Source organism: Equus quagga, chromosome 9 (assembly GCF_021613505.1).
Source record: "Equus quagga isolate Etosha38 chromosome 9, UCLA_HA_Equagga_1.0, whole genome shotgun sequence".
Classification (NCBI taxonomy): Eukaryota; Metazoa; Chordata; class Mammalia; order Perissodactyla; family Equidae; genus Equus; species Equus quagga.
Window position 1 is genome coordinate 823,446 of NC_060275.1, and position 20,207 is coordinate 843,652.

Genomic DNA, 20,207 nt, shown 5'->3' on the forward strand with positions numbered 1-20,207 from the left:
AGGCCCGTCTGTCGAGTGGTGTGTGCAAGTATATGTACCTGTACCTGTGTGTGCAGAAGTGTGTGCGTGTGTGCAGGTGTGTGGATGTGCATGCGAGGATGCGTGTGCATGCACAGGTATGCGTGCATGTGCAGGTGTCTCTCATGGGGGCAGAGAAAGGGTCGATGCCACGTGGCCAGCAGTTGAGAAGGGACTGCCAGCCCAGGGAGAACCAAGTGGGGCAGGACGAGGGGACATGGGCCAGCTGAGGCCCTGTCAGCCAGCCACGGGCCTCGTCCCACTCACAAACCCCACAATACCAGGGACAACATCACGGACCAGAGCACAGACCCTGACGCTGTCCACAGAGCACAGATCCGCAGCAACACCAAACCAGGTAGCTTTTAACAGCTTTGCTGAGGCAACGTTCTCCATGGCATAAAATTCCTCATTTGTAACCATATGATTGAAGACCTGAAGTCTTTCCTACAAAGAGAGCTTAAGGACAGAGCAGATGGTCAGGACAGGCCTGTCTTCCTGATAGCTGTAACGCAGCATCCCACGGTCTTCTCAGGACAGTGAAGGAAGCTCCGCTGCGGGAAGACAGTGTGTCCACCTCAGCTGCACCGTGTTCCTGGAAGCCCCACTCGTGAGTGGCACCTTGTCCCCATGAGGCCCAGCTTCTCAGAGGGCGCAGGACAGCAGGAGGGCATCATGGCGCACCCATCACTGAGACAGCTTCCCCACTCTCGAGGGTCCGCAGGGCGACGCCAGGAGCTAGCGGGCAGCGCTGTCCCTGTCTGCGGGGAGCCGGCGTCCTCGCCCCATGAGGGATGCGGCCCGGCCAGGAGAGTGCCCAGCCGCCTGTCCCAGCCGGGGGTCCACCCCGGTCACTCGAAGACCAAAAAATTCCTGCAAGCGGGCGCTGACTCTCAGCTGTCTGTGGCTAGATCCAGAAGGCCCTAGAATTACAGGCAAAGGTCGGCCCCTGGCCCAGAGCAGCCCTCTAGGAACGAGACGAGGAGTCGGGGAAATGGGACTCTCACCAGAAAACGGGTGACAGTGACGGGCAAGGCGAGCTGTCTTCAGAAAAGCAGCTGCACCGTGGGAGCAGGCAGACAAAGGACGCTCGTGAGGCGGGATGAGTCCTAACAGCAGCAGGAGGGAGGGACCCCAGACCTGGTCTCCAAGCCCAGACCCCCTCAGACCTGAGTGATGGGCCCAGTTGTCCCTGGGCCCCTTGGTCAGTGCCCAGCCCCTCGGCCTCACCCATGGCCACAGCGAGACCAACACCATGAGGCCTACCCGCCTCAGGAGGCAGAGATCGCGGTCTGTCTCTGTCAGCTCTCTGCTTCTGCTGCATCCAGTGGTCTGTCCCAGAGGTGCCAGGCTGTGGGATCTGGTTTGGGGTTTGGGGTGTGGGGCATCAACAAACTCCAGAGAGAGTGGAGATGGGGAGACCAACGGTGTCACAGGTGAGGCCCGTCAGGCCGTGTGGTCACTGCCATGCTACACACGCCACCCCGCATACCACGCTCAGCGAAGGATGGGCACCGGAGCAAGGGCGCCAAGCCACGAGTGTCCACAGTGGGAAAGCTGCTCAGAGGCTCATGGACAAAGCCCCTTGCAGCTCCTGGCTCTAAAGTCCACGTCCCTTTGCAGCACCTGCTCACAGTGCCCAGGCGCATGCCCTTCAGAAGCCATCAGTACACAGATCTGTGTGTACTGCGTGGGCTCCAAACCAGAGACAAAGGGCTGCAGAGCCCGGACGATGGACACCCATGCCCCACGCCAGGGTGGAGGCGGGAGAGGGAACGAGAGCCGGAAGCGTGGAGCTCGGCACTCCCTCTGCACCCACGTGAGCACGTGCACACACACTCATGCTCACACATGCACACATGTTCATGCTCATACACACACACACACGTGAGACACCTCTGACTCACCAGCACCAGCTCACGGCCCTCTGGGGAATTCTAGGGAAAGTTTCTTCAACTGGAAGTTTTACCTGCGCCTCTGTAAGTGGCCACAATATGCTGGCCACCTTAGAGATCACACATGAGTCCTCATGGAATTCCAGTCAACCCCCAAACCCGCAGAGGCGATCACAGCTACGGGGACATGAACCAGGCCCGGTGGTCTTCCACCCAAAACCCCACCCCCACCGCTGCTCAAGCTGGGCAGGGGCCAGCGCACTATTGTCGACTCCCGGGGAGGCCTGGGGCTCCTGCCAGAATAACGCTCTCGGAGCAGCACAGCCCGATGTGCTGTGAGACTCACCAGCAAGTGTGAGCCAACCAGAGCTCAGAGCACAGGTGCTGGTGAGCAGTGCACAGACCCAGCCTCCTGACTTGAGCTGCAGGTCCTCCCTGAGTGCTGGAGGGCAGAGGCGGCTGATGGGGCAGGAGCACCGCCTGCCAGCATGTCCACAGGGACCGGCAGCGGGAGGCAGAGCCTTGGGAACAAGCAGAAAGCTGGTGAAGCTGTGCACAGACAGCAGGGTCTGAACCACACAGGGTGACCCTTGCACCCCAGCAGAGGGAGAGGCGGCGATGGCTCTGGGCTCTGCTGACTCAGGCCCACCGCAGTCCTCCAATGATCGCTAGGTGACACGGGGAGGCAGGTACTTCTCTGTGAAGCAGGACGAAGGAGAGAGCTGCTGCGCGGATGGAGCTCCCAGCATCAGGAGGACTCAGCAGGCAGCAGTCACTGCTGTTCCTGTTATGACTGCTCCATCAGATTCCCGTCTGCAGAATGGCCATCGTGATTCACTGCTCTCTACGGGGTGGATCTTCCCCCGCTTCCATGTTGTTGTGTGCATGTGTGCATGTGTGTAGGTGCGTGTGCATAAATGCATGTGTGTGGGTGTGCACGTGTGTGTGCATGTGCATGTTTGCGTGCGTGCACATGCACAAGTGTGCACACTGAGCCAATGGCAATACTGAATTTACACCATAAAGTGTCACTTTAATTCCTAGAGTTGTTCCATGAGTGAAGTTACTTTACTAGTGACTTGGACCCCGTTTTCCCTCAGATAAGCTAGAGTCACAGCGTTGTGGAGGGCTGACACATCGCACACACGATGGCCTCCAGCACCAGCTGTGAGAAGTGATCCAGGCACAGACTCAGTTCCACCAACAGAAAGGCTCTAGGATGCTAACTTTCAGAAAAGCTAGAAAACAGAACACAAGAGGAAGGCCTATCCAACGAGTCTATGTGCATAAACGATTAAAAAGCACACACGGCCAGGGACCGGCCCCACTCCTGCCACACCAGCTCAGCCTACAGCTGCCTTCACCATCCTGCTGCTCAGACGCACCACCATCCCCACGGCAATCCCACTTCGCGATGGACTGGAAGCTTCTCAAGGCCTCTGATAATCGCCTGCCACTCTAGGCTGTGTATATCTCCTCCCACAGTGGGCGTGAGTCTCCAAGAGCGGGCGACACCCAGACAGCAGCCACGCCCCACTGGGGACGCCTCGGCGCCCGGCCCTCCTGTCCTGCCCTGTCCCACTGCTGACTTTACTGGGTGCGGGGGTGGTGCCGAGGGAGAAGGCGACGTGTGAAGCACCTGTGGCTACTTTCGCTCTCACGCGTGGACGTGCCCCGACAGGACAGCACGAATGGGAGGTGGGATCACCGCGTCTCCAGGCTGTCGAGCCCCTCGCCCGCCCTGCTGTCCTGGGACCCGGACGAGGAAGAAGGCCGTGAAGGGATTTTGAGGGGAAAGGATGGGGAGAGCTGTGCAGCTGTGGCTGTGGCCTGGCTGAGCTGACTCAGCATTCGTTCTTTAATGAGAAAGATTTGGACGACCCCCTCCGTCTGCGCCCGGGAACTTGGTCTCCACGCTTCCCCTGCACAAACAGCCACCTGAGCGCCGTGACTTTCTTTCAGCCCGGATCCACTTTCCTCTGGGTCTGGCAAAGCTCATGCCACCACCGCCAGGACGCTGTGTTCCATGCGCCCAGTGAGGCCAGCAGGGCGCACGCCACTCGAGGGAGCTTCTCGTGGCCCACCTTGTCCCCTTGTCAAGACCTCAGGCCTCCCAGATGCCAGGAGGCGACTGCAGGACTGCAGGCAGAGACGGGAATGCAGGGTCCACATGCATCTGATGGAGGAGCAAGGAGCAGGCTGGGGCGAGCGCCCTGCTGTCTGTGGTCGACGCAGGACGGCCAGCCGGGCAAGAAGAGGGCCCAGTTGGGGCACCTCAAGGTCGAAGGGTTTCAGTCCAAAGGTTGTGCTTCCTTGAACCCCACTTCCTATTCCAGCAACTGACTCAGAGAAGATGATGGAAGGAGCACTGGTGTCAAGGGCAGAGGCCCGTCTCAGCCACCGCTCCGAGGACTGGGGAACAGGCAGAATCTCCCTCTCCCGGAGAGGCGGCGGCGTACAAACACTGCAGGGATTTCTGCCGAGGGCGCCTGGCTCACCCACAGGTGGGCTGTGCATACTAAGCAGACAGAATGAACCGGGGTCGGGTCTCTGGCTGAGCCCGAGGCCGAGGGGCGGGGGGAGAATGGGAGGCTTGAGCTGGACCCGCATGACAGGCGTCCTGGCCTCCCTGGGCTTCGAGCAGCTGCCCAGGGCTCACGCCACAGCCCTCCAACCCTCATTCGGAGAAAAGCCCACCACATGCTCTGTGTTCTGAGGGGACATGGGCCAGCCCCGTGCACACACCAACTCACGCCCGGGTCCCCTCCCAGCCCAGCCGCCTGGCCTCGGGGAAGCGATTCCCGACTCCGCATGCGTCGGGGGCCCAGCCTGCAGTTGCCACCTCTGACCCCTGGGCCTGCTCACACCTCAGAGATGCCCACTTGAACCCGAGTGACCAGCACAAGAGACCCAAAGATGGTATCCAAGAAACCGGCCAGCGGGATGCAGTGTGCGCCCCTAGCCCCGGCTGGCGTTGTGGAGGACGAACGGGATCCACAGACACACATGGAAGTGCCCAGAGGAAAGAAAGCTACCTTAGCTCTGGATCAAAGAACGTTTTGCATGGAAACACTACATTTAGCATTTCTAATTAAAAATGTGCTGGGAAGCCCCAACTTTCTGCTGAGGGAAAAAATAATCTGGAAATGGAAAGCGTGGGTCTTAGAAACCCTCGGGGAACATTAACAAAACGACAGCAGGAAACGCAGCTCAGAAGATCCCAGGACCCGGAGGGACCCTGCGGGCCACTGCGCAACTGCAGAAAAGCCGCAGACTTCTAGCAACACGGGCACTGAGAGGCCGCGGCGCAGCGCTGCCAGTGTAACGCCCGCAGGGACGTCAGGTCCACACAAGCCCAGCGGAGCCGCCAGCCACCCCCAGAGCCAGCTGCGCAAGCTGACCGCCTCGGGGGACTCATCCAGGCTCCCGCAAGCTCGCAGACAGGCCCCCCGGCACCTTCACACACCAGCACAAGGAACCTCCGAAGAGAGGACTTTCTGGGGCTCGCTGCAGAGGCGAGGCCCCTGGGGAGAGCTGGCCCACGGGGGCGCCTACCTCACAGAGGTCCCTCCACCCAGGCCACGCAGCTGCCACCCAGCCCCGCTCATCTCGTGGACCCAGAAATGCAGTGGGCGTGCAGGGTGGGAGGGCGCACACCACTGTGGCCCAGGCAGGACGCTGGCAGTGGAGAAAAGCCCAAGGACTCTGACAGGCAGAGCTCATGTCTCCACCAACCTCCCCTCCACCCGGGGCCCCACTCAGGGTCAGAGCTCATGGCAGCTGCACTCCTGAATGGCCTCCTTCCTCAGGACCCCCATTTGAGTCCTAATAAGGCAAGACCTGGTCAACTTAACGTGAATACAATAGGGTGGCCTGAGGGGGTAGTGGGCCACTCCCTGAGTGCACAAGTGGTGGGGGAAGGTGAGCCTTCTGGAAGCTGTGCCTGGCCCTTGGAGTTTGTCGTCAGTGACTCAAAGGGTGGCCGAGGGCAGGCCTGGCCCCAAGGGCCAACGGAGGTGCTGCGCAAGGCCATGGGTACTGGAGACCTCACAGAGGCTCCCTGCATTGGCACGTGGCAACGCCAGCCAGACGCCCATACGTCCACACAACGGGACGTCGGCCTGCCGTCCAGGCCAGCCCTTCTCCTTGGCACCGAGTGCCGCTGAAGGGACGGCCACCCGCATGGCTGGTCAAGGCGCGATTGTGCTTCCCGCCTCAGCACGGCTGGGCCCATGGCAGGGCCAAGCTGGCCATCTGTGCTGACGCAGAGCAGAGCTCTCCATCCACAGACAAGAGCCCAGTGTTCTCCCAGAGAAGAGCTGAGACGGGTGGCAAGCCCAGCTCGGCGAGACCGCACCCACCCGACCCCGGAGCACACTGGCGGGTCCTCGTGTCTCCCCAGCTCCACAGCTGGGCCTGGGCAGGGCCGCTCGGAGAACAGTTATGTAACTGCCACTCAGAAAGCCAGCACCCTTCCAACCCGGGGCCTTCTCTCTCCGAGACAAAACAGTCCTCAAAACACCACAGCAGAACAAAGGACAAGGACAAGGAAGGTTTTGATCAGTGGTCACTGCCTGCCAGCCCATCGCCCTGACTCCTCAGGGACGTGGCTGCCTCGAGTGCCAACCTGTGGCCCCGACCCCGTGACCCGGGTGCAGGCGCTGGTCCCACAGAGCCCCAGGCCCCAGGCCTCCCGCGGTTCACTCTGTCTTCAGAGAGGAGGCTGTGCAGAGGCCACACCTCTCCCCACAGGGCCCTGCACAGGGGGCGGAGGGTGGCCCAGGGAGACAACACCCAGAATGTCCTCCCCCGGGGGTCGAGCTGGGCTCAGAGACCAATGGCACTGGCTTTGCCCGGGCGCCCAGGCTGAGGGCTCACCAGCAGGAAGAGGCCCAATCTCTGAACAAACGGAGCAGGGATTTCCCGCCGGGTCCAACCCCACCCACGGGCACCGGGCGTCTGTGACTTGTGGCCCCCAGGGAGACCATGGCGCCCACAGCCAGCAGGGAGGGCCAGCAGGAGACGTGGATCTCCCAATTTTGTCATTATTATTCTTATTATTTTTATTATTTCTCACGATTGCCTGTCCTCCCCGCCTCCCACCTGCACCAGCTTTGAGTTTTCCAAGGCTGGGACGGGACCATGAGGGCACGTGAACACGCGTCTCTGTGAAAACAGCCCTGGACGCCACGCTGCCCTCAAAGGACATTCTGGAAAACCTCCCGAAAAGATGTGGAAGATGAGGTGCAACTCAGGACTGTCATCAGAGGCTCCGCCTGGGGCGACGTGTTCTGGAATCTCCGCAGCCTGGAACTCAGACACCAGGCTTTGAACGAGGAGACTTTTGCAGGCTGGTGACGCTGTTGATTGCTCTGAAAGGGTTTCCATAGCTAAGCCGCTCATCAGACTTTATTCTGAAGTGATGCGTTGGCTGTACAGAAACTTAAACTGCACTTTTCATCAGTTTTGCTGGACAATGAAACTCTGAAACAGGTGTTTAAAAACTGACCCCATGAACCTGTCTGAGATGGTAAACCTCTGCCGGGTGTCAGCAGATCACAACAAAATTCCAACTGTTTTCTCAAGTGTTATTGCTATTATTGTTGGCCAACTTCATCTCACTTTATTCCACGGATCCCGTGCTGCCTGCATCACTGAACACCTCCCTAGTACAGAGGAGCTCCTGACCTCTCATGGGGACCTCTGGCTCGGCTTTAGGAAGGAATATAAACGGCAAATCCTCACTCGTCATAAAAGCTGACAAATTTTTCAGGGAGCACATTAGTGTCAGTGAAACAGAAAAAGGCAGTCAGCCTGACACACCACACACACACCGGACCAGGCAGCAGGTGCGGAGGGAGAGATGGCAACTGTGAAGGTGGGACGCGCCTCAGGCCTGCGTACCGCACAGACAGGGAAAGGAAACGACCACTCGCCCAGACGCGGCTGAAAGAGTAGAGGGCAGATGCTCCGCTGCCCACGCAGACCCATGAAAAATTAATCCACGCCTCTGGCAGGTCGGCAGCGTTTGGCTGTGGGGCCGGCCAGGGTCTGGTTTGAGCTCAGACCTGCATTTTAATTCCCACCACGTGGCATTTTGGCTCCCGGCTCGAGGCCCCGGGCTGGGGCAGAGCTGCTGCTGTTTGTGATTCTCCGACGCCCGGCTCCTGGTTGGGCCTAAGTAGGTTTGCCATCAAATAATAATTTATTCCACTAACATCCGTTTCTCTGGCTTTTGTGAGAACTCTGGCTTTCCTGCTTAACATCCTGTCAACAGGGGAGACGCAGATACCTACTCATGACAATCCAATGAGAAAGAATGGGACGAAGCTGGACAGAAGGGGGCGTGACACTTGTCCTCAGTATCCAACGCCCCCAAGGCCCCTGCTTCTCAAGCAGCGAAGACTCCAGCCCGGCTGGCACCTGGGGGCGGGGAGGCACTGCATGAAGCCAGAAGGGTTTTAACAACAGCCCCATGCGAATGCCCGAATGCCGGTTTTAAGGGTCTGAAAACAGTGAGCTGTTTCCTGGTGCGTTCAGTCCTTGGTTTCAGCTCGCAAGTGTCGGACGTGATAGAAACACGTGTTGTGGTCTATGGGGCAGAGTGAAGCCTAAAAGTCACACGCCCTAAGGAGAGGCCCTGAGACCCCGAAGAGCCAGACCCCCGGCCTCAGCTCCGGATTCAATGCCTTCCTCGGCCAGACAGGGCTCCCACTGCCACTCATGACTGACCAGGGAGCCGCTGGCTGACAAGAACACAAGCTACAAGCTAAAACGCTGTTTAGGAACCCCCAGAGCCTTCGCCGTGTGTGTCGCGTTTCAGGGCCCCATGAATTATTCACACGGCCTGGCCTCCCGGGGGATGGGGTAGATGTCACCAAGCAGGTTATTTTGGTGACTTGCTAAACAGAGCTTAATTCTCTGACCCCCGGATCAGAGGTCAGCGACATCCCCCAGGTCACTCCTCGTGCCCCTGCAGGGCCGGAGGGCAGGGGCCGTCCAGATGGGCTCCAGCACGTGCTCACGTGAGCGCTGCTCTCAGGACGGGGGACCAGGTGTCAGGACGCAGCGCAGAGGGCGGGGGGAGGGATGAACGCACCTGGAAACAGCTGGGAGGAAAGAAGGGAGACGAGGACACCCCAGAAAACAAAACAGAAACTGAAACAACCAGAGCACAGGATGCAGCAAGCCAGGCAGCCTCCTTGAGCCTCAGTTTCTCTTCTGAAGAAGGGGCAGCAGGGCAACCCTGGGTCCTCTTCAGGGACAGAACTCTCTGGTTTATCAGTGGGAATCCAGGGGGAGGGCAGGTCTGCCCACATCTCACCCCAAGGGCAAACTCCACACAGGCCTGAGGGTCCCTCTGCTTTCCCTCCGGAGAGAAGCCGGAGGGGCACCGCCACTCCCCCATAGCCACTCCCCCACAGCGCGCTGACAGAAACCTCAAGAGGACCAGCCAGAGCCACTGTCCATGCACAGGGCCCGAGAGGGGCGGGAGACGGGAAGGGAGCGAGCAGCTCCCAGATGCCCCCACACCTAGCTCCCACCCACGCCCAGGAGCCCGGCCTGCCGCCAGGTCTCGACCACGCCCCTCGGGGTGGGGAGGCCCTGCACCCGCAGACCTCGTCCTCGGCGCAGACTCCACAACGGGGCAGGGGACAGCCCAGGAGAGCTGCATGCTGCCTTCCTCTGGACAATCGGTGTGAACTCAGGACTCAGGAGAAGCAGGACCAGGACGTTCTTATCACCCTCGTCCTGTGTGTCAGCCCCGCTGCAGGCGCTCGCCAGGGCACAGAGGACCGCGGACAGGTGCGCCATGTCCTCCGTCGGAAGTGACGCTCCGGGCCTGCTCCTACCTCTTCAACCAGCGGCCCCAGATTTAAGACACAGGGAATTGATGGCAGAAGGGCCAGACCCAGGACAGAGGGGACCCTGGGCTGGAAAATGACCCAAAAGAAAGGGGCAGGACCTCTGGGAGCTGGGAGGCAAGACCCCCGCCCTGCCCACGGCTGGGGCCTTCCTTCCAGGCGGATAAGCACTCCCCCTGCGTCTGAATCATTTCTCAAAAGAGGAAAAGGCAAGTTTCTAAAGTTCAGGGAACTCCACGTCCCCTTCTTCATCGATCTCCACACAACACGGCCAGCAGAGGCCAGCTGCAGAGCTCGGGCCATGGACTCCGTGGCCCCTGCCACTCGCCGAGGCCCCAGTGCACACACCTGCCAGCAGAGCTGGTGCCCTGCCGGACACGGCTGTCCTCCCACCCAACCCAGGCCAGGACGTGAGAGGGCACCCGGAGGGCGGTCACAGAAGCCCTGGGATCCCAGACAGGATCTGCCAGACACGCCCACCAGGGGCTGTGCACGACTCCGGAGAGCCTGGGAAAGGGCCCTAAGTGGGGGAAGGAGGCCTGAATGCTCGCTCCCACCACCAGCCTACTGAACGACCCTGGGCAGGCCACGTGTGCATCTGCGCCCCCAAATAAAAACGGGGGGCGAGATCACAGGAATGCTGAAGTTCTCTCCTAATCCACAATTTTAGTCTGATTCTGCCTAGAAAGAAGGTTACGCGTTGTGCTGTGTCTCCTCGACGCAGAGCAAAGGGGGAACATGTGGGCCGCTCCTTCCCGCCTCACCGAGGTTCGAGGCCTGACCAAGGGCTCCCTCTGGGGCACTCCTGGGGGTTCCCCTCTGCAGACAATCGCTAGCTTTGATTTCACAGACAAACTTGCAGAAATGCAGAAGAAAGTCTGACTAGCTGGATTACAAGGACAGCGTGTTTTTATCAAGCGAAAGCTCCTTGGTTTGGCCCACCCGGGGGACGGGCCCCTTCATCTGTCCACGGGAGAGGCGGTTCTGAATGGCATCGGTCTGCCCCAGAGCCCAAGCCTGGCTTCACTCGGACCGGCTGCCCACAGCTCAGCTGGTGGGATTGGGCTGTTTTCCGAATATCGGTGACCTGTGGCCAGGCTGAGGCGGCTGATATGCAGTCCTTTCTGACAGGGAGGATGGGGTGGGCATTCGGGCTGCTGGCGTCAGAGGATGTGCTAAAACTACTCACAGCACAGAAAAAGCCTCTGTGGTTACCGAGCTTTCACGGACACTGAGAGAGTTGTCTATTTTCATTTGTTTTATAATTATGTGCAAATTCTATTTTTATCCAATTTGTGGTCCACTAACCGAAAAAGAAAACAAATCCCCAAAATCCCCGTCTTTTTAACTGCTTACCTCACACTCGCATAGACATGAATTCACTTTACCACAGATAGATCAGAAAACTCTAAATTACTAATTTCTCACACATGAGAAACGCTGAGAGAGAGCGCCTGACATTTTCTGTTGGGTGTGGTTTTCTTTCTGTGTTTCAGTTACAAGAGGGGGCACTCATTCTGTCTAAACCCGTCACCAGCCTCTCCCATTTTGCCATCAGTTAATGTGAAATAATTTTTGAAGCTACATCTCTAAGATATTTTAAATACTGTTTCAAGATCCTTAATTCCTCCAAAATGTCTCAATTCTCTCTATACTATCTAGGCTCTCAGATGAACCATCCACGCCCAAGACACCTGGACAGTAGAGATGGAAACCCAGCACGGGGGCACGCAGGCAGCGGGCTCGAGGCTGCCGTGGGGTGGCCACTCCGAGCGTGGGAGCCGCGTCACCCACTGCGGGCGACCAGCCCACGGGGATGCAAACACGCCGAAACCCGAGGGCTCGCACGCCCGGGCCGTCCTCTCCTCCTCCACGGAGAAAGGGTGGTGCTGAGGATGTCCTCAACCACAGCAGGAAGGGCCGGCACCGACAGGCCTGGCTCTGCATTCGCCGACAAAGGCATTCAAGGTTTGCACTCGGCTCTCTGCTCCCCAGGACCAGCACCCCCTCCAACATAATTCACCAGAAATGGGGGCGTTCGGCCATTATTCCTCTGCTGCCTTATTTTCATTTCTCCCTCTTTAACACCTTTGTTTCCTCACCTTTGTAATGTCTTTTCCACTCAGCACAACGCACTGTCGTTCCGTGAAAACCGAGGCAAGAAGGGGAGCTAAGAGCCGGTGGTTATGAGCATGGCTAAGTGCAGGCATTGTCTGACCTTTCCCCCCCTGGGAAGGCGGAGACTGAAAATGTCAAACTGGCCGCTCGTGCTGACGAGTCTCCTTCTGCAAGCAGCTAACCAAGTGGGTATTAATTGGTACCAGGCGCTCGGCCACAAATCTCACCCTCGCACCGGCCGAGCGCGGCTGAAGTGCCTCCCAGCACCTTCCACAGACTCCGAGTCGCTGATTGTCGGTTGGCAGACAGCCATGTGTCTCTGTGCCCTCCTTCCCTCGCTAGCTTTTTATTTACCTAAATGGAATAAAATGAAAACACGGCTGCCCTGCTGAGTGCCCCTCCCGGCTTGCACCACACTCTAAATAACAGGGCTGGGCACCCAGTTTTGCGGTGGGGGCGCCGGCTGGGGAGAAACATTCCTTATCAACGCTGCGTGGCCTGGAGCCCTGGGGCAAGAGAGCAAGTGTCTGCACTGAGACTGTCACATCGTCACATCAGAGGAGCCCACGCGGGGGTTTCAGGCTCACGGGGGTCACACACATGACGAAATGGAATGCTGCCGCCCACGAGACGGCCACCTGGGAGCTCACGTTTACTTCCTGGGTGGAGAAGGGGATAAGTTGAGGCAGCAGATGCTACCTGTCCCTGCTGTGGTTACGAGGTGCCTCCCTGGCCGCCAGGTGACCAACGCTGTGACTCTAACACCAAGCAAACTGTGTTTCCCCAGAGCGTCATGAGGCAGGGAAATGGCACTGAGCCACCGCTGACAGAACCCGAGCTCCACTCTGAACTGGGCCAGGAAGGCTTCCCACACTGCCCGGCTGCAGCCAGCCTGCCCCAGAGCACCCAGCCCCCAACCGCCTGGACCCCGCCAGGGCTGACACCTCACAGCGGGTCCTCGCCTGGGGACCAGACCACAGGCCGCCACCAAGCTCCAGACCCTCGGCATCTGGGCGGCCAGAGGACCTGCATTCCTCACGTGTCCCCAGCGGGGGCTGGTGCTGCAGGTCAGGGGGCCACACTTGGAGAACCACAGCCCTAGAGGGTCCAGAGCTTTAGACGGGAAAGAATGACGTCCTTAAAAGCAGACACTGACACACCCAGACCAAAGACAGCAGCCGTGCAAAGGGAGTTTGCTTCTGGCAAACCTTAAATCCGCAGCGGAGAGCTTAGCGCTTCACGGTGCGCTCTCGGGGGGCACACCGATGCAGAGCCGCCAAAGGTTGCCCATCTGAAGGCTCTCAGCCAATGGACAGTTGGCACAGCAGCCCAGGCAGCAAACAGTTAAAGGGCCAATGTACGCAGGGCAGAGAGACGTCTGGACGAGAAGCAGAGGGTGCGGTGGGTGAGGAGCAGCTGTGGCTGAGCAGCGGGACTCTGTTCCTCTTTACCCAGATCTGTGAGCTGGGCACGGGGGGCAACTCTGGGCAAAGGAAGCAGCAGAGGTGGGCATGGGCCTCCATTTGGCTCTGCCCGGGGCCCAGGCTGAACCACGTGACTGGGGGCTGGAGTGCCTCCCTTAGGAGCACCATCCCCAGCCCAGATCTGAAGCGTAGGGTCATCACGAGCACACCCCTTGGCTTCGACTCCTCACGCAGCCCGGATCTCTAAACTGGACAACTTCGTGCTCATCGTCTGTCTCTCCCCAGAGAGGGAGCGTGGAGGGAAGAGGCCTGTGTCCACTTGTGGCTGCAGGCCAGCGGGCAGCACCTCACAGGTGGAGCACGCTTGGCCAACATCCGTGGCGGGAACGGGCGGACACGACGCAACGCAACGCAACCGGATGAGGGACCTGGGAACCCCTGTTGGCGGCAAAGTTTACCTCCAATTTCACAGCTGAAGCTTCCTGCAAACTGAAGCTTCTGGAGAGTAAGAACGTGACTCGGGAGACAGGAGCTTCGCACCTCAGTTCTGACAAACCTTCTTTCTACAGATTTGTTATAGAAAGGGTCCTCAAAAATAAAACATTTCTATTTCAAGGTTTTATATATATATATACATATTTGAATTTTCCTATTCCAGGACACCTTGAAACCAAACACCCAGGGCCAAGCCGACTAAGAGGCACAGAGGCAGCCCCCAGCCCACACTGCCCACTGGCCATCCTCCAGAAGTGAGGTGGGTCCTCGAGGCGGCCCAGGCGTCCTCTTGACCAAGATGTCTGTCCCTGACTTCTCCTTCCCTCTCTGCCATCTTTCCTGAGTCCAATACGACTGCTCAGGAGGACACGGGACGGAAGGCAGTGTCCATCGAGACACAGCAACCGCGGATTCCAAGCCACGAGCTACGCCCTTGAGCGTCCTCACTGAATAAAGACCCTCCGGCCTCATCCCTGGCCCAGCCCTCCCGACCAAGGCCAGGCCCACGCTGCCCACCCCGCGGCCAGTCTTCCAGGCGGCGCCTGCCCCGAGAGGCGGTTTCACGGAGAGCAGTCTGCATCGTTACACAAAGTCTTAGGTCAACGATTATGGCTGATGTGCCAGCAGCAGAAGGAAGAGGCACCGAGCTCTCATTCTGGCCGTTACACACATCGAGGGGAAAACCGGGGCTGAACTACACGTACAAAATATTTACCTGAACTGGCTGGGAGATGACAACTTTTTTTAAGGAGAGAAAAAGAAAACCACCGTTAGCTGTTGCCGCCAAGCGGCCTTGGGACCAAACCGGCAGCGACTCCTGCTTCCGCACAGGAGCACGCGTGGGGCGGCGACCCCGTACCTGAACGCTGGGGTGTCCTCCCGCCGACGCTTTCACGGCGCCCCGGCTCCCCTCCGTCTCGTAGTGAGCTCTGTGGTGGGACTTGGGCTGCACTTCGATCCTCAGCTCGTAGGGTCCTGAGTGCGACGGCAGCTGCCAGTCGAGGGCAGGCAGAGACGGGCTGCAAGGGAACACAGCAGAGCATTAACTACCCGCCCGGATGTCCCCGCTCGGCTGCAGCGCTAGGCCGCAACTCTGGGGGCTGCGACGGGCAGGTCGCCTCCACCGTCGGACGTTTAAATTCCCATCAACAAGGATGATGTCCCTACGAAAATGATTTATCAGTCTTTGTAAAGCTGGAGGTCACTTGATTCTGACGTACGGCCAGAGCCTCGTCAGGTCCTCACCATGAGGTTCTCGAATAAGATGGAAACATTTTCAACACATGACCTTAAAATAGTTTCCTTCCTTCAGGACAGGCCTGCACGAATTACTTAACCTCCCTAGGAAGACAGGTTCCAGAACTAATTGAAGATCTTTTTAAAACCACAGAGGTGCCAGCCCCGGTCTGAGCCCCGGGAAGCCTGGTTCCAATCTCCCCGTCCCGCTAACTAGCTGTGAGGCAGAGCTTAACTGTCTGGGCTGCGGCCGGCAGCCTCATAAAACGGCAGGTTTGGAAGATGCGGTTTGCAGCGACCCCACCCCAGCCCCCTGAATTCTGTGACTCATGCGAGATGAACGAGAGAGGCTGCCCACCCAGAGCACAGGGCCCGCGAGTCGGAGACCCACAAGAACAGAGAGATGGCTGTGCTGCCACGCAAGGCCCGTTTTGCGAGCTGTTTGTTTTCTGGGTGCTGGCGAGGGGAAAGGAGAGTGTGGCGTGCGCCAGGCCCTGTCCTCAGAGCCCAGGGGACCCCTGTGTTCCCCTCGTGGCAGTGGAGGCGGGTGCCGACAGCCCCCTTGTACAGGGGCAGAAACAGGCTTCGCACAGGGAGACGATTTGCCACTTGAAACCAGATCTTTGTGCCTCCAAAGGTCCCGCTCTCCCTACAGAACATGCTCAGGATCTTGCCCTTTAAAGAGAGAAAGGTCAACCATAAAAAGCTGCAGTCCACACAGCCAGGCGTAATGTCCCGCAGAGCCAGGGTCCAGTCCACTCAGGCTGCCTTCTGCAATCAGAGTCGCTCCTGGGGGCTCTTTGTCCCAACGTGGCAGCCATTCCCGTCCCCTCCTCTCGGATGTGGCAGAATTCCACCGGAGAGGACACTGCTCTGTCCAACCCCGTCAAGGATGGCCTGGTACTCAAGTGGCATCCGTGTCCCCATGTGCGCAGAGCCCCAGAGTAGGCCCAGACCCCTGCTTGGGAGCCGACCCTCCCTAACAGCCGTGCTGTGTGCCGAGCACAGGCCACCTGCGGCACGAGGCGGATGGAGATGGCCCAGCTGGCTCCTGCCACACATGGCCCTAAAGACACCTTCACTTCCAGGTCAGTCACAGTCTGGCCCCGCCGTGAAGGCACACCCCACCGCCTCGCCATGGCCATCTCAGTCTCTGTGCAAGCAGCAGAGATGCTGCAAGTCCCGGCGGCTTCTTTGGGACAGGCGTCCAAGAAAGGCAGGCTTTGTTTAAAGCAGAGGCCTAGACACATAGACACAGGGAGCTCACGGTGTCTCAGCCTTGGGACTCAGCCTGCTGCTCCTCGAAGCGTGCCCAGGCTGCTGCAGCTCAGCACAGACCTGCACCAATGGCGGCTTTCAAAGAGCAAAAACAACAGATAAAAGCTTTATTTTTTAAAAAAGAAAAAGCCCAGGAACCAGCGTAAATTGGAATCAAGTATGTAATTTCTAAAAATACAAAATGTCTAAAATATTCCTTGAAAGGCCAGTACGCTTGAGGACACTCATGACTTTAAAGCAATCTCAGAAATGGTGTCAGGGCACGATGCACTGGTGAGCTGGCCGCTGAAGCAGCTCTGCGGGCATCTCCCCTGCTCTGTGTTCCGGGGTCTGCAGAGCGGGTCCCCTCGAGCAGCACACGCGGGTACTGAGAGCCTGGGTGGGGCTCACATGCATTTGCATGGGGCACAGGGAGGCTGGATACACCACAGGCCCTGCTTAAAGTCAGCACCAGGCCGCAGGCATGCCACCAGCGCCAACAGCCCCGGGTGGGTGTGTCTCCCTCCACTGGGCCAGCTGACCGGCCCCCAGCCCAAGCACACAGCTCCTCATCCTTGGCCCGGTGAATCAAAGGCACGCACCCTAAGAAGAGGCCGCCTCTTCTGTCCCTGTGTAGATGCGCCCACTGAAAGGCCTAACTGGAACCCACAGCAAATATGATGGATGTCGGCCTGGAGCATCCAACAGTCAGGCGCCGGCAGGCCGGGAAGACCGGACCTCTCTCAGGACACAGGACACCTTCCGTGGAGGGAAGAAGCCTTTTGCGACGGTTTCCTCTCAGCCCCCACGTCCACTCTGTTCTGCTGTAAACCACAGTCCTGCGTGGGGGGTTCCCGACCGTGGGACCCGCCCTCCGAGGGTCTATCTGTGGGATTTCAGGAGCCACTCTTCACGTAAAGGTCCTCTATTCAACTGCCAACCTAAAACTCACATTTCTTCAGCAGACAGGAGCATGAAAGAAGATGGAGCCCACAGCCCACCCTCCGAGCTCCTGCCTGCTGTTCACATTTTGATTCGATTTCGACAAGGTGCCGAGGTAAACCTGGAGGTGCAGGGTCAAGCCCCGGCGTTTCTCCCTGAGCACCACCTCAGTAATCTCTCCAGAAATGTGGGCCGATAATCTGACCAACAAGAGTGGGGTAAAGACGTGTGCACTGAGAATCTGTGTCTGCCCTGAACAAGAGAAATGCCCACGTCAGGGGGCTGAGCAAAGGGGCCAGCGCCACCAAATGCCGGAGATGCTTCTGAACGACATTAAATAGCAAGGAAGAGAGCCTTCCTGATGGAGGAAGCTCCCTGATGCATCTAGCAGCTGCACGGGCTGTGGCCGTCAGAGGCATTTCCTAGACAAGGTCCCCAGCCTCACTCACTCGGTCCCAGCACCACTGCCAGGAGGAGGGAGAAGTCGGCAGGCACAGAGCTCGGAGCAGGAGGGAGGACGGCCCTGCCTGCCTGGGTTCTGGGAAAGCGGCGAAGGTGGGGCCGGGTCAGGTTCCCTACAGGTGATGATTCTTTCCCAGAGATCACTTCCCCTGCTTGTAGGCTGAGTGTGTCACGTGCTGACGAACACCGAGGACACTGCCACCACCGCCCTACGTGGTTAACGTCTCCTTGCAGGATACTCCATGTTCTATTTTATTTTGAGTTATCATACACACTGTTGATCTAAGTAGAAGACTATCTTTTGCTGTAAACAGAAAGGGAAACAAATACAAATAATAAAAAGATAGGTTCACCTGACTCCCAGGAAATTAAAAGAGAAAGCAAGCGAGAGAGAAGGAAGGGACGGAGCAGGGAAGCACAAAAACCTCGATTCCCTGTGGTTTGGTGACGGGCAGACGTATTTCCTAAGCCACTGTGCACTTGAATATCATAGAAGAAAAAAAATCTGTGGAAATAATTTGCTCTTGACTCACTGACAGAGTTAGCAACACAGTGTGCGCACAGTTTAAAGTCAGAATGGTTCACAAAATATTGTAATATAGACAATTAAAATTATTGTTTTTGGTTGGAAATTTTCAGCATGAATTTGGCAGTGCCACAAAAATGCAAATGTGTCTCTGATTCAGAGGAAAGACCTAAGACGGGAGAAATGTGCGAGGACTTGGGCTGCTGCTGCCACAACACGGCTGACTCCTGCCCCCACCGCTGTCCCCGCCCCCGCCGGGCCCCTGGGTCACCGAGAGCCCGCAGAGGAGCAGCGCTTCACAGGGCTCCCAGGGCTCCCTCAGCGCCTGGGCTGCATCTGCTGAAGGTAAAGACTACTGAGAACCTCAAACTCAGCTTGTACTTAATCCAATTTTTCTAAAAGTCACCTTCAAGGCGACCAAGAAAACAGGTGGTTAAATTCGTATTGAAGATCCACTTGATTTGTACAAACAGAAGCCGTGTGAAGTCGCCTACACACACAACCATACACGTCCGATTCATCCAGAGAAATTACATCCACGACTGGCTGTACATCTGTATGTATTTTTACATTAAAAGGCATATACCTTAATAAAATAAAATATATAATTTCATACATAATTTAAAGATCATGTTTTGAGCATTTTAGCATATTTTTCAAAAGTGGTTTGGTCACAACATCACATTTTGTCACATAAATAATTGATCGGTCATCTGTTGTTGGACTTCTGGGTTGTTCCCAGTCATTGCTGTTATAAACAACAGAGATGCGATCGTCCAGGATGAGATCCTGGCTGCCTTCTGGTCGTTTCCTTACACAGACTCACAGCCTCTGTCGAAGAGCATGAACATTTGAGGCTCCTGACACACATCTCCAGGCGCCTCCCGACAGGCCACACCACCGAGTGACCTCGCCAGCACGGCCCGGTGTGCTTCCATCCTAGACCGTACCACACACATGGGGGTCTCCAAGGCTGCATCTCCACGAAACACCAAACACACAAGTGGGAAACACTCATTGCACAGTCGTCACAAACGTACAGAAACACTTCTAAACCGCCAGGAGGGGCATTTCTGAAAATCTCCGGACCTCTGAGTGTCCCCTGAGCCCTTACACACATTTTACTAAAGACAACGTGGAACCCCAGGCCCCACCCCCATCCCAACAGAGAGCCTGCTCCCTCAGGGTCTGCAAAGGCCTCTCCGAGTGACACCGCCGTCCTTATTAATCGTCAACTATGGCAGACAGTGTTCACTATTCCCCGGGCCTGTTCTGGACAGTCATTTGTAAAGTGAAATGTAATGATCATAGACTGGACGTGGGTCTTGTAAGCCTCACATGAAGGACAAATTCATAAAACAAACAGGGGTAATCTATACGGAGAACAGGGACATCAGCCGTCTTGATGGAGACGGCTGAAACTGCTTTAATTTGAAGAGCCCAGAACACGTTCCTTCCCCAAAGGCAACGCGTCCACATGTGAGGATGGGGCCTGCTGGCTGGGGGCAGCTGGACTCTGGGAAGTCTGCAGCCGTGGCAGGTAAAGGTCCCACAGAACCCTCCGCACTGCTGCTCCAGAGGCAGCCTGTTCCAGACAAGAGCCTGGGTGGCTTCCAGCAAATTACATATTTTTCCTGAATTCTTGCGAGGTTTTCCCGCTTGTAAAATGGGGATGATGATAATCCCATCTCGCTTGCTGTTTGGAAGATTAATAAGGTGCTAAGCAAAGAGCTGGGAACACAACCCACCCTGCACACCTAATTCTCCCCAGAGGCACACGCTCTGGCCATGTCAGGGTCCTGGTGTCGACAGTGGCTATTATGGAATCTGTCGGTGTCGGGGACGCCAGCTGAGGGGACACACAGCTCTCTGCAATTTGCCGTGAATCTAGAATTCTTGCAAACGAACAGTCTTTTCTAAAATGCTTGTGATTGTGCCTGGAACATAGGAATCCAAATCACGTTGCCTA

General features: G+C 57.5%; 1 protein-coding gene across 5 annotated transcripts in view; it reads right to left on the reverse strand.

The window, feature by feature from the left end:
- NFATC1 (nuclear factor of activated T cells 1) overlaps window positions 1-20,207 on the reverse strand; it is a 124,682-nt gene that overhangs the window by 76,963 nt on the left and 27,512 nt on the right. For all 5 annotated transcript variants that reach the window (XM_046671230.1, XM_046671233.1, XM_046671232.1 and 2 more), the window contains exon 3: window positions 14,675-14,834. In XM_046671230.1, the coding sequence (XP_046527186.1) occupies window positions 14,675-14,834 (160 nt within the window). The remainder of the gene's footprint in view (window positions 1-14,674; window positions 14,835-20,207) is intronic.